Raw genomic sequence first — 13,101 nt, 5'->3', positions numbered from 1 at the left:
TTTGAAGGACATTTGTTTATTTTTAGTGATTCGGATTAAATAATCTCTTTATACTTCAACGTCTGTGTTTTCTTCCTATTTTAAACCAAATATTATTTTCTTTCATTCCTCTCATTCTGTTCCTCTTTCTTTAGATGGTAGCTTTAAGGGAGAAAAAGATAGGCTATAACTGGAGCTATGTGATAAGAGTTATTCAGAATGAGGATGCGATATTAATATTGGTAACTCAATGCAATAATCAGGGTTAGAACTAGTGTTGGGATGAGGGTTTAGGGAAACTGCTCATAAAACCTGCGGCATGGCACTTCTGGAATATTCTGGCGGCTCACTCTGCAGACACTTCCCAGCATTCCTTGGGCCATTGCAGAAGAAACAGTGATGACATTTCACTTATTGGCCACAAGACGGCAGTGTGGTCCACTGGGATCTAAAGGGCTCTGGGGAGTCTGGGAGAGCAGCATAGGAGGCAAAGAGTTAAGAAAAATTAGGGCTTGGATTCAATATTACGCAGATGTTGCAGCAGTTTTCAGTTATTGCTAGGCTAACTACAATTATGCAAGCGGTGGGATGTCCCTCTCATCTTTAATGAGCTCTACAGTTGAAGAATGTTGGCTGGGCAGCCTTGGTGTCCAGGCAGGTGCAGAGCAGCAACTGCCTCAGAGCAAAAGGGAAAAGTGAGGGGTGGGCTGTGCCCTGAGCCCAGTGCATCTCTGCTGCACCTCATCTTCCCTGCAGGTCTCGCCAGGCAACAGCTTTAACCTGCTTGAGTGATCTGGGATTCTACAAGTTTATAAGTCGTACTGATAACATCACCTTGGCTCAGATTCCATTGGACACCAAGCAGGTGTTCTCTGGAGGCCAAAAAAAATATTGAGAACAATTTCTACAACACCTAAGTAAACAAACTACTGAAGGAAAATGTTAGTAGATGCACCAAACTGTGCCAATTAGTCCTGAAGATAATCGACTAGTAGAATTATCGCAAAGAGACTATAAATGAATCTCTGCTACGTATTTGTGGGCATAGAGCAGTGTCTGAGTCCTCTTGGGGTAGATTAAGGAAGAATTCAGCTATTATCATGACTTTGGCTTGAATGAAAATCCAAGAACTCCTCGACTGATTCTCTTGTAAAATATTACAGAAAAATATCGAGCAAACATTTTATTTTTCTCCAGCCTGTATCCCTCTTTGGCACTTACAGGTAAAGCGGACACCTAGAGGCAAGGTTTCTTTAGTTGGGATCCGTTAACTGCAGGACTGGGTGTTCCATAGCTGGGCTTTACAGGGAGTACAAACCCCACGTGCAGGGAATCCCGTGTGTCTGTGCTGTGCCCAACTCCCCTTTGTGAGGCTGCCAAAGGGGGAGTGTCAGGTCTCCTCGGACCCCACTCACAAAGAGGGGAGAAGACTTCTTGCTTGGCAAAAAAAATCAATCCACCAACTGGCCATTCTATTGAAAGCCAAAATGAAAGGAAATTCTCAATTGTGAGACTGATGAATGCCCAGTTTCCAAAGTTATGAAATTTGTAGCAGCTCATGGTTCTCAGAATGGTTTCAACAACATATAAAGATATTGTGAAAAGCTTTTGCTTGTCTACAGCTTTACTTGATATTGATCTTCAGTTGTTTTTCAGCCCACGCATCAGTTGAGCTTATTTTGATGCCAAATTTCAATGTTGCCACTTCAGTCACCAAGTGCTTCTCACATTCTCCATAACTTTCACAGATACGTGTGTTCCTGTCTTTTCTTATTTTTGTGTGATTCATTTTTAAATTGGGCTGTACAGAATACAAGCCTACATTTGTAAATGACTCCCATATTTTATGCCATTTAGCTGTTTACTTTTTAGTAATAATTTTATTTAAGGTATAATTAACAGAGAGTAAAACATAAATATTAATACAAGGATATCCTGGTACGTTTTGACAAATGCATATGCCAGTGCAACAGTAACTGAAATGATTATAAAAAAAATTTCTGTCATGCAGAAAAGTGTCCTCATGCTCCTTTCTAAACAATTTCTATCCCAGAGATAAAAACTTTCTTATTTATTTTGAGACAGAGTCTCGCTCTGTCATGAAGGCTGAAGTGCAGTGGCTTAATCTCAGCTCACTGCAAGCTCCGCCTCCAGGGTTCACGCCATTCTCCTGCCTCAACTTCCAGAGTAGCTGGGACTACAGGCACCTGCCACCATGCCCGGCTGATTTTTTTGTAGTCTTAGTAGAGACAGGGTCTCAACATGTTAGCCAGGATGGTCTCGATCTCCTGACCTCGTGACCAGCCCACCTTGGCCTCCCAAAGTTCTGGGATTACAGGCATGAGCCACCGCGTCTGACCAAAGCTTTTCTTATTTTTTATCACAATTGACTAGCTTGGTCTGTTCCGGAACTCCATATAAATGGAATTATATAACATTGTATTGAGTTATTTTTCTCCAAAATTACTATTTCTGAAGTGTATTCATATTGGTGTATCAGTAGGTCATTTTTTCTTATGACTAATATTCCATTGTATAAATACACCACAGTTTGTTGATCCATGCTCCTGCTGATGGCGATCCATGTTACTCCCGTCTTCAACTATTAGGAATAAAGTTGTTGTGAACATACTTGTGGAATTCTTTCTTGCGGACAAATGCATTTTGTTTTCTTTGATGTATAGTCTTAAGAGTAGAAATACTGACTCTCAGTGTAGATGTGTGTGCTATGCTTCCGTGTCCCCAAGAAAGCTCATATTGAAATTTGTCAATGTGATGGTATTGGGAGGTGGGACAGTTATGACTAGATCATGAGGGATCTGCCTTCAGAAATAGATCAATGCCCTTATTGTGGGAGTGAATTAGTTGTGTTGGGAATGGTCTTCTGATAAAAAGGATGAATTCAGCCATTTTCTCTGTCTTGGGTGTTTGCTTCCCCTTCCTTCTGGCTTAGATAATAGCAGGAGGCCCTCATCAGTTATGGCCCTTTGATCTTGGACTTCCCAGTCTCCAGATCTATAAGCCAAATAAATCTCTTGTCTTTAGAAATTTCCCAGTCTGTGGTATTTCTCTATAGCAGTAGGAAAGAGATTGAAAGAAAACATGGTGCTGAGAGTGACGCTGTTGCTATAACAAGTACCTGAAAATGTAGAAGCAGCTTTGGTTAATGGCAAATGGGTAATGGATAGAGGTTGGAAAAATTCGGAGAAGCAGACTAGCAAAAGACTTCATTGCTGAAGCAGAGCATTAAGGATAATTCTGGTGAAGGCTCAAGGGGAAATGTGGAACAAGGTATCAGAAATTGAAGTAAATGTTATCCTTGTAGTAAGTAGCAAAAACCTTGGCAAAATTGTGTCCTGTCCTAGGACTTTATGGAGTAAAATAATTATAAGCCATTAGCTAAGATATCTACTGAAAGAAATATCTAAGTGGCTGAGATTTCAGGCTACTGTGTGACTACCTTCAGGCACCAGGAAATTTAACCCAGCTAGAAAGGAGCCAAGAGAATAGATTTTGCAAAGCAGCACACATGGCGACACTACCTCCTTCTGCTGTCCTGTCTCCCATAAGCCAAACTCACTCTGGAGTTAGAGAAAGAGGAGCCAGTTAACATGATACACTGGGGTCAGCTTCTGAAGGCAGGGTGGATCTGGAGGTAATAACATAAACTGTCCAGAGCACTACATATAGGATGGCCTTGAGGGTGCTGAGTCCCAAGCTGCCTAGGTCTGTGCTGTGAGCTGATAAAGCCCTAGAATTATTTCTGGGGAACCTGTAGTCTTGATAATTTACAGACAACCCAGGTCTGCTTTGAATCTGATCAGGTGGACTAAATCTTGGGGACTCTGCACCACTCAACACTCAAGAAAGAGGCTGAGAATGTTGCCTGGGAGAGGAAAATGTGATAAGAAGCATTGGTGTGAATCTAGCATCAGAAATATGATGTGAGGACAGCAAAGAAGAGCTGGAATGTGAGGGTTTAATCACAGGCTCCAAACCCTCCACTGATTGGCAGGTGTGTGAGCTCCAGCATGGAGCACTGCAGTACTAGGTGGGAGGAGGGTGAGAGGGTGATGGGGCAGCCTGTGAGTGGGGAGGTGTAGGCAGAGGATCAACCGTGTCACCATCTGCCTTCACCCATCCCTCCAGCTCTGCAGGACAGGTAGAGTCCAGGGTCCGTGGAGCACTAGACCTAAGGAAGCCTGCCTGGGGAGGACACAGGACAGTGACATCACAGGATACCCCTCCCATCAGGAAATCAAGGCCCAGAACTCACTCAGCTCTTCCCCAGGAGAACCAAGCCCTGCATCAGGTGCAGTGCTGCCTGCCCCACTGTGCCATGGGCCCCGGGCTCCTCTGCTGGGCGCTGCTTTGTCTCCTGGGAGCAGGTGAGTCCTGTGCACAGGACAGCAGCCCCATTCTCAGCTTTCCCACCCCTATGTCCACCACTTTACCTTGGGGAGGGCCTCCAGACTGTCTCCTGTGCTCATCCTCCATCTGGTTTTCCCACAGGCTCAGTGGACGCTGGAGTCACCCAAAGTCCCACACACCTGATCAGAAAGAGAGGACAGCAAGTGACACTGAGATGCTCTCCTATCTCTGGGAACAACACTGTGTCCTGGTACCAACAGGCCCTGGGTCAGGGGCCCCAGTTTATCTTTGAGTATTATGAGAAGGAAGAGAGAGAGAGAGGCAACTTCCCTGGTCGATTCTCAGGTCACCAGTTCCCTAACTATAGCTCTGAGCTGAATGTGAACGCCTCGGAGATGGGGGACTCAGCCCTGTATCTCTGTGCCAGCAGCTTGGCACAGCCCAGCAGAGTCACTGACATTCTGTATATAAACTTCCTGCCTTAGCTCTGACTTGAGAGCTGTAGGCCCCACCCAGGTTTCACTCCTTCAAGGGAAGCTTTTAGTTGTATGGAAGGCCTGTCTACTGTCCTACTGAGTGCAGAGCTCTCCCAACCCACAGAGCCCAGGTTTCCTGTGCCCTCAGTGTGCCCATTTCTCTGCTCCATCTTCTTGCAGCTTGTCAGTTCCTAGGAAAACTCAGTACAAGAGTGACTGCTGAGCCCCAGATGTGTGCTTGATTCTTTTTATTTGTTATGTAGCTTAAAGCTTTCCAACAATCTGGCAAGTCAAACGTTCTTATTCTTTCTTTACAGATGGGAGGCTCAGGGACATTGAGTCATTTTCCCCAGTGTCTCCTGGCTTGTAAGGACCAGAAGTAGGAAACAAACTAGTCCATACATTTTCCACCTACTCCCCTGCTCCATCTTACCTTCTGTGTCCTGGTCAGTAAGTCAGAGCCTTCATACTGCCGTCTAGTGACCAGCAGGGCTGCAGTAGAGGCTCAGACATCCTTAGGGGTCATTACTATGGCCTCCTCATTAGCAACTTTGAGGAATGTTAAACTTCACATTTTTTTTATCATTTATATACATTCCCTGTGTCTTTTCCCAGTCTTTAGCTTTCATTTTCATTTTTATGGTGTTTTTTGATGCACAAGAGTTTAATTTAATACAACAAAAACTAACAACAATTTTGTTTGTGTGTAGACAAAAACTGCTTTCTCATATAAATGTCTAAGCATATTTTTTTCAATTTATTCTACTAAAATTTAAGTTTGGATTTTCACCACTAAGTATAAATGTACCTGAAATATATCTCATGTAAGAAATAAGATTGAAACCAAGGAATGGGAGGGAAGCATATATGTTCGGTGAAGAAGAAATAGCCTGTCAAAAAGAGCCCTAAAGTGGACACCCAGAGCTGATGGTGGAGGTAGGTAGAGGGCAAATGATCACGAACCTTGTCAGGCTGTTGTCTGTTAGAAGAAAGACAGCCAGGAGCAGAGACCACATGGGCGAAGGTTTATGGCTGGACTGTAGGTTGAAGGTTGTAGCAGGTCAAGGGAGGAATAGCAGGCAGAGGGCAGAGTCACTGGCTGGCAGGGGCAGTGGCATCACCAGTGACTCTACTGACATCCAGGTATTATGTCCCCAACACACAAATTTTAAAAACTCCCCACAATCTGCCCCTTTTTCCCTGGCCCTGCCATGGCTACCAGACTCCTCAGTGGTGTGGCCTTTTGTTTCCTGGGGGCAGGTGAGTCCCCTAAAGCCTTTTCGTTGGCTCACCATATCCTATTCTAAGCCTTTACCTCAAGTTTACATTATTGGGGTGCTTCCTTGGGCACTCAACTTCCTTCTATCATAGACTTCACAGAAGCTAGGACAACCAGATCCCAAGATAACAGAGAACAAAGGCAAGACATGAAGTGGCATGGAGATGCCTGAGACTGTCATCCATGACTACATGTGTAGATGTTAATAGGCTCCAAAACTGGTGTACAGCTGATCCATCCCAGCACGCACTATAGAGAGGGTCTGTGCCTTTCTCTCAAAGCCAAACATATGACCTTGGTGTCAGAAGCCTCTCTCAGACCTCTGTGCCCTCTTGCACCAGCAGTCACCCCACGGCCACCTTCCTCTGCACACAGAGCTCAGTGGAAGATACAGGAGGCATTGTCTTCACGAGACCATGATCCAGGCAGTGGAAGACATTGTCCCATGGGCATCTCTCCAGCACTGCCGAGGCTGGGGCCCTCAGATTTCAGAGCAACTCTGTGCACGGGAAACCCTGCTCTGTACTGAGCTTCTCACCCAGGCCAGTCTCACCTGGGTGAGGCAACGCACATTGCTGTGACATGAGCAGATGCAGCCTCTTTTCCAGGCCCCTCCTACAGCTCTGGCCTCAGAATCCTCTTCCTCAGTTGCTCTCAGAAAGGAAAGTTCATTTGAAATTGTATATTTGCAGACAGCACTGACAATACACGTCTATGTTCTTTTCCCTGTCGGCCTTCACAACTCCATCTTCCCCACACCATGCTCATGTCAGTCCTCAGCCTCCTCCACGTGATGTCTGCTCCCAGCTGTCCTCTCCCTTCCTCTGCACCCTCACCTCCACTTCAACCACAGCTGCCTCAGTTCAGGCCATTCCTCATGCGTCATGCTCCTCCCACCAAAGGCCTTTCCACTCCATGCTGTATTCTCTGTGTCAACACAAGTCTCTTTTTTTGGCCTTGCTCCAAATCTCAGTTTAACTACCACCATCTCTAGGGAGACACTCTTTCAACAGTTTTCCTAGGCTGCACCTCCTTATTGTAAACGCTCACAGCTTATAATATGCATTAATATTCATAGATTTAGCACCATAGTCATTTTCCCTTTGTGTGGCTATTTAATTGACACTTCTCTTGCATTATAGACTGTAAAATGCATCATTTTACAGATTGTGGATGTTTTGTTCCTCATTTTATTGTCAGTACCAACGGTGGTTCCAGCTGCCGCTGACCAATCTTGAAAGAATAAAGCACAGATATTGAAAGGCCCTCTGAGTTCCCACTTAGATGTCTCAAAACATTAAACGGGAACCTCTGTCTCTTCATCTCCTAGGATCAAATGAGTCCTGGAAACAGATGAGAAATCCCTGTCATGGGTGAGTCACTGGATCCCAAGCCTTTCTACACGACTGAATTTCCTATCTGCCCATCGCCCTCCTCCCTGGTCTCCTCCTTCAATCTCCTTCCCTCACAGGAGTCCTGGATTTGGAAGTCTCACAGACACAGGGCACCTAATCACTCTGAGAGAGTGATCAGAAACATAATGTCAAACACTGGCATTAAAAGGTGATGGAGAAGAACACAAATGGCTTCCCCATTCTCTTAGGGAGAGTTTTCCCAAGGCACAAATATTTCTGTGGGTGGCTTTGAGGCCACGTGCCTGATACACTGAGCTATATTATGGGTGTCCATTTCCATGAATTGGTGGGCAATGCCAGAGACAGATAGTTCATGGTCACCAGCTTCCTCCAGCCCACACCTGGTTTTGTACCGGGCGCTGAGCAGAGACCTTTGCTTGTTCCCCTCCTTTGCCAGATAGGAAAGGCTGGTTGTGAGACAGAGGCTCCATTTACAGAGCGGGGCTATGTATTAGTTCCTGAAGAATTGTGAGAGCCATTCTGGGTGGAAATAATCAAATATACAATCACTGAGGATGGCCCACAGATAGACCGAAGCCCCAATTTTGCCAGAATGATTTACATCTATGTTTTAAAGACGAATGCAGTTTTACCTCTTTAGGCAATAAAGACCAAAAAGAGACTAGCTATTTGTAATAATTGAACCTTAAAAAGACCAAAGTTAGGACACATTCCCTAAGGACAGCATTTTCTTCCACCCACTCGCTAAAGCTGTATTTGAGAAAGCTGTGTGCTGTTGATAAATGCTGGAATATCATTACAATCAACATTGTAATAGTACTGCTACTTGAATCAGAAACAAAGAGCATTTCTAAAGCTTGAACAATGTATAACTGGATACGAGCTCTCACTGAGTTTGGAAATGCAGGCACTGGAGGGTGCTCATTTCTCTTCCTTTTCCAATCAGGGGGCTATTCAAACCTGTTCTAGAACAAGGAGTGAGATCCCCCATTTCCCCGTGGTGATCAGGCTTTCAGAGGTAGAAGTCTTATTAGTTCATAATTAGCACAAACCGACCTCACCATCAAATGTATCGACCCCGATGCTTACCCTCCTCAGCAGTCAGAGACTGGCTGTGTTCACCAGGAGCTTGTGCGCTTTTACGGAGCACACTTTATCCTCAGTTTATTAAAAATAATTGAGCCTTTATAGGGGGTTCCATAGACAGAAGCTTTCTGTACTTTGCCCATTTAGACACTACAAATTCTGACACCTGATGAAAAGTGTAAACTTAAAGCTTGCATGTGTTTTTTTTTAATAACCAAATTAAATAATATATATAATGAAAATGTCAGTAATGCTTTTGAATCCCATCCCACCTTCCATTGGTAATAAATATGAATGCTCTGGTTTGCTTCTTTTCACCCTCTCTTCTGTGTTCATGCATACCTTTCTACCCAAGTACACCTACAGAAAATGGGTTCACGTGTACACTCTACCTGCCACATGCATACTCTTTTCCGTTAATATACCTTGATCTTTATTGTTCCAGGTTGGTCCATATAGACCTAACTTGCTCCTATTAGCTGCTTCATATTGCATAATGAGGGTAGACAGGTACATTGGTGCGCTGTCGCCTGATTCCTAAATTCTGACAGATCTTTTCTAAAGTGACTGAATGGCATCTTTACTCCTCCAGGTTCTACTCTCCCCAGCAATCAGTTGATGATCCCAGCTTTTCCATCACTCACAGTCCTAGCAGGTGTGAGAGCTCCACTGGTTTCTCCTGCATGAGGAGACAGGGAGGAATAAAAGGATAGACATTTGTCAAACCTACCAGAGGCTACACAGTATCTCAGTTCATCCACATAAAGCATTGAGAGGAATGTTAGTCTTGTTTTACGGATGAGTCTAAATGAGGTCAGGGTCCGGGAACGTTAATGAATAGCCTTGCCCATGGTCTCAGAGCTAATAAATGGTGGAGCCAGATGAAGGACAGACAGCTTGCTTCCAGGTGGAATTGATAGATGTGTCACTGGAGTTTGAGGGAGGGGAAGTCTAGAACCATCTGGGGTTGTCTTCAGATCGGACACCAGGGTTTAGAGAGTCTGTGTACCCTACAGCACTGCAGGTACAAGCATCATGGTGTTGGCAGTGGGGAGGTACTAGAGTGGGTAAGTAATCAGTGGCCTGGAACCAGAAGATCCAAGCTTTGAGAAAATTATTCCTATCACAAGATGTAGCAGAGAAACTGATGTGGATAAACTAGGCCAGGGAGCTCTGTAAGGAGCTGTTGTTAAAATGAGCGAGGGAGGAGAACCAACTAAGTGGTCACTTCCTATATGTGAAATGTAGAGGAAAACAATATTAACTACGATCCCATCAGAGTTTAGTCATTTTTCCTTTTTAAGTAGTTGGAAGGTGGGATAATTTATTTTCAAGGTTAAGTAAACATCTGTACAACTTCTTTACCTTATGAAGGCTGCTGGAGAAGCAAAAAACGGCACGGACAATGGAGTCAGAGTTTGTTTAATAAATATCTCAGAGTTCAAAGAGAGACTCTCATGGGTCAGAAATTGGTAAATGTTCCTGCATTCTAAAATTAGGAGGATCTTATTTTCTGTGAATCAGCAGAGAAGGAAGCATAGGCAGTGGGGAGTGACAGTTGGGAACATGGCAGAGTGGCCGCAGGATGTCGCAGACAAAGGACACGTAAGCTGCGAAGCTATGATGCAACCGTCCACCTTCTGCTAATGGATTTTCAGGTCTCAGCACAGATGCACACCTGAGGGAGTAATTTCTTTGGAAATGAAGGACAAATAGCTGTGTTCAATATTAATAACAACTCCACCTTACAAAGCACACCTGGAAACAGAAATAAGATTATATCTAAGGCCTTTACTACTCTAAGAGTCTGTAACTTGTTGGCAAGCTGAGAGGGGAGGATGGTGGAGTGTTGATCCACACGCCCTGAGTACCATGAGTCTCTACCAAGAAGCATATAGCTCTGAGTGTGAATCAGAACCCTAAGAAGAAAAATGCCCTTTATGTTGTTTCGCCCTGTGCCATCCTAAACCCACCCCACCTGTAATTAAGCTGTCATGGAAATGAGGGGATTCCAAATGTCATGGAATCAAACCCTGCTGCTTGGTTCAGTAGACACAGGGACCTGTGGGAAGGGTGTTCGCTGGGTCCAGGAGAAGGTGATGAGCTCAGAAAATAGACAAGGAGAAACACCTAGGGAAAGCTTGTGAAACCCTGGAGGAATCACAAGATAGGTTATTAGAGCTCCTTTTTATTACTAAATGTTATTTATTACTAAACTAACGGCAGGAACCCTGCACAAAGGGATATTCCCTATGATACATGGCATCTCACATAAAAACAGAGCATTCTTCCTTACCCTAAAGTCGGCCCTCTCTCCCCAATCCCTCAGGCATCAGGCCACCTTTGTGCCCACAGATCATGGGCAGCGCTGTGTGGTCATCATCATCCACACAGAGAGGGCAGTCAGCAGTGTGAGGTGGTTCTGTCTGCTGCGGTCTCACCCCAGGCATGGAAAGCAAGAGCCCTGGGTGTGGCCGAAGGTGCTCAGCTGTGTTTCTCAGGAGTCCCATCTGTCAGTGAATTGACAAGAAACAGAGCAAAACGACTGCTCCAATGTTGATGAGCCTGCCCCTGGGATTTGGAAACTTGCTAACAGAGAAAACCAATATAGACAAAGGATTTTAATCAGGATTATGGTCAATTAAGCAAATTGGAAAGGGATACTTGAAGGTGTATTTGGGACACAGGAATCAAAAACACCAGAAAGACATGAAGAGTTTCCCTAAGACTCTAGACTACAGCACTATGTAGATAACTAACACCCAGACTATTGAATTATATTATTGAGGAAATAAAATTGACATTGAATTACAAACTGTTCACAAAAGGTCATGAAAATCTTGTGGACTTGTTTCAATTCTGACAAATGTGTCATTCTCAGCTGTTCACTGGTGCATTTATCTTGAATTTGACCATCTGGGAAATGGACGTGGCCTCTCCTGACAGGAAGGCTCTGGGGCGCAGGCAGAGAGAATGAGGTCTCAGAATGACTCCCTTGAGAGTCCTGGTACCCTTTCAACAATGCACAGACCTAGAAGACCCCTCCGTCCTGCAGCACCTGCCATAAGCATCGGGCTCCTGTGCTGTGCGGCCTTTTCTCTCCTGTGGGCAGGAGGGTCCTGGGAAGGGCCCCTTGTGTGGATTTCAAGGCCCAGCCCCTTTCCATTGGGGCTGCGGCATCAGCTTTGTTCTTCTCTACAGGTCCAGTGAATGCTGGTGTGTGTCACTCAGACCCCAAAATTCCAGCTCCTGAAGACAGGACAGAGCATGACACTGCAGTGTGCCCAGGATATGAACCATGACTACATGTCTTGATATTGACAAGACCCAGGCACGGGGCTGAGGCTGATTTATTACTCAGTTGCTGCTGGTACTACTTACAACGGAGAAGTCCCCAATGGCTACAATGTCTTTACATTAAACACAAAGGATTTCCCACTCAGGCTGGAGTTGGCTGTTCCCTCCCAGACATCTGTGTACTTCTATGCCAGCAGTGACTCCACAAGGTGACAAGACCGTCTCCTCTCTGCACATAAAGGCAGGGAGGCTCTACCCTCATCCCCTACCCAGGACTCAGGGATGAAATGGGCAGAGATTTCTGCAACGGGAGCCTTGGAACCCCAAGTGGCCCGGACCGTATGAGTATAGCTCTTGTGCCAGGCGCCTCTGCAGGCAGTCTCAGCCAGGCCTGGACTGGTCCCAGGTTCTCAGATGTCTCCTTTGTTACTCTCTCTGGTCTGTCCTCCAAGCTCTACTTTTGAGGTTGGGCCAGGGCTTCCCCAGCTCCTACTTTTCTACTCATGATCCTGAGTCTGAGGCCCCCAGGATGAAACTGGATTTGTATTTCAGATCCATCTAGACTCTCATCTCTCCCTGGTGAGCGTGTTGCTTTCTCTCTCTAGGGTTTCCTCCAGCCCCCACCCTCCTGTGGCCCACCTTTCCCATCTCTGCAGTCACCCTCCATCCCCCACCTCCCCGCCCCTCTCTACTGCAGCCATGAGGGGAACCCCTCTTCTGTGACTCCTTCTTTCCCATCACAGAGACTTCAACGACCGTTTCCTCTGCCCTGGGCTGGAGCCTTCCTTTGTCTAGTGGCCAGTTCCTACCTGTGCTTCAGATCTCAGCAAGATCAGCCCTCCTGCGGGAAGCACTCCCTCCCCTCCCAGCTGAGATCAACTTTCCTCTCCTAAGCTCTCATAGAATCATGTCTGTTAGTAACCTTTGGCACAGCTGGGCTTTCTCAGATACTTGTCTGATTATTTTTGTGCTTCCCCTAATTTTTTTTTTTTTTTTTTTTTTGAGACAGAATGTTGCTCTTTCGCCAGGCTGGAGTGCAGTGGTGTGATCTCTGCCCATTGCAACCTCTGACTCTCTGATTCAAGCAATTCTCCTGCCTCAGCCTCCAGAGTAGCTGGGATTACAGGCATGCGCCACCACGCCCAGCTAATTCTTGTTTGTATTTTCAGTAGAGACGGGGTTTCACCATCTTGGCCAGGATGGTCTCGATCTCCTGACATCATGATCCGCCTGCCTC

The 13,101-nt window shown here is 45.5% G+C and overlaps 3 gene segments (V, D, J or C); all 3 read left to right on the top strand.

The window, feature by feature from the left end:
* The window catches only part of LOC126951110 (probable non-functional T cell receptor beta variable 7-3), a 632,711-nt gene that overhangs the window by 113,516 nt on the left and 506,094 nt on the right, over positions 1-13,101 (top strand).
* The window catches only part of LOC126951089 (T cell receptor beta variable 6-5-like), an 88,740-nt gene that overhangs the window by 30,933 nt on the left and 44,706 nt on the right, over positions 1-13,101 (top strand).
* LOC126951115 (T cell receptor beta variable 5-5-like) overlaps positions 4,236-13,101 on the top strand; it is a 66,502-nt gene continuing 57,636 nt past the window's right edge. Inside the window, 1 exon segment of the V gene segment in view lies at positions 4,236-4,367. Within this exon segment, the coding sequence occupies positions 4,319-4,367 (49 nt within the window).

Source organism: Macaca thibetana, chromosome 3 (assembly GCF_024542745.1).
Source record: "Macaca thibetana thibetana isolate TM-01 chromosome 3, ASM2454274v1, whole genome shotgun sequence".
Classification (NCBI taxonomy): domain Eukaryota; kingdom Metazoa; phylum Chordata; class Mammalia; order Primates; family Cercopithecidae; genus Macaca; species Macaca thibetana.
Note: the sequence above shows the minus strand (reverse complement) of the source record. Positions and strands in the feature narration are given on the sequence as shown.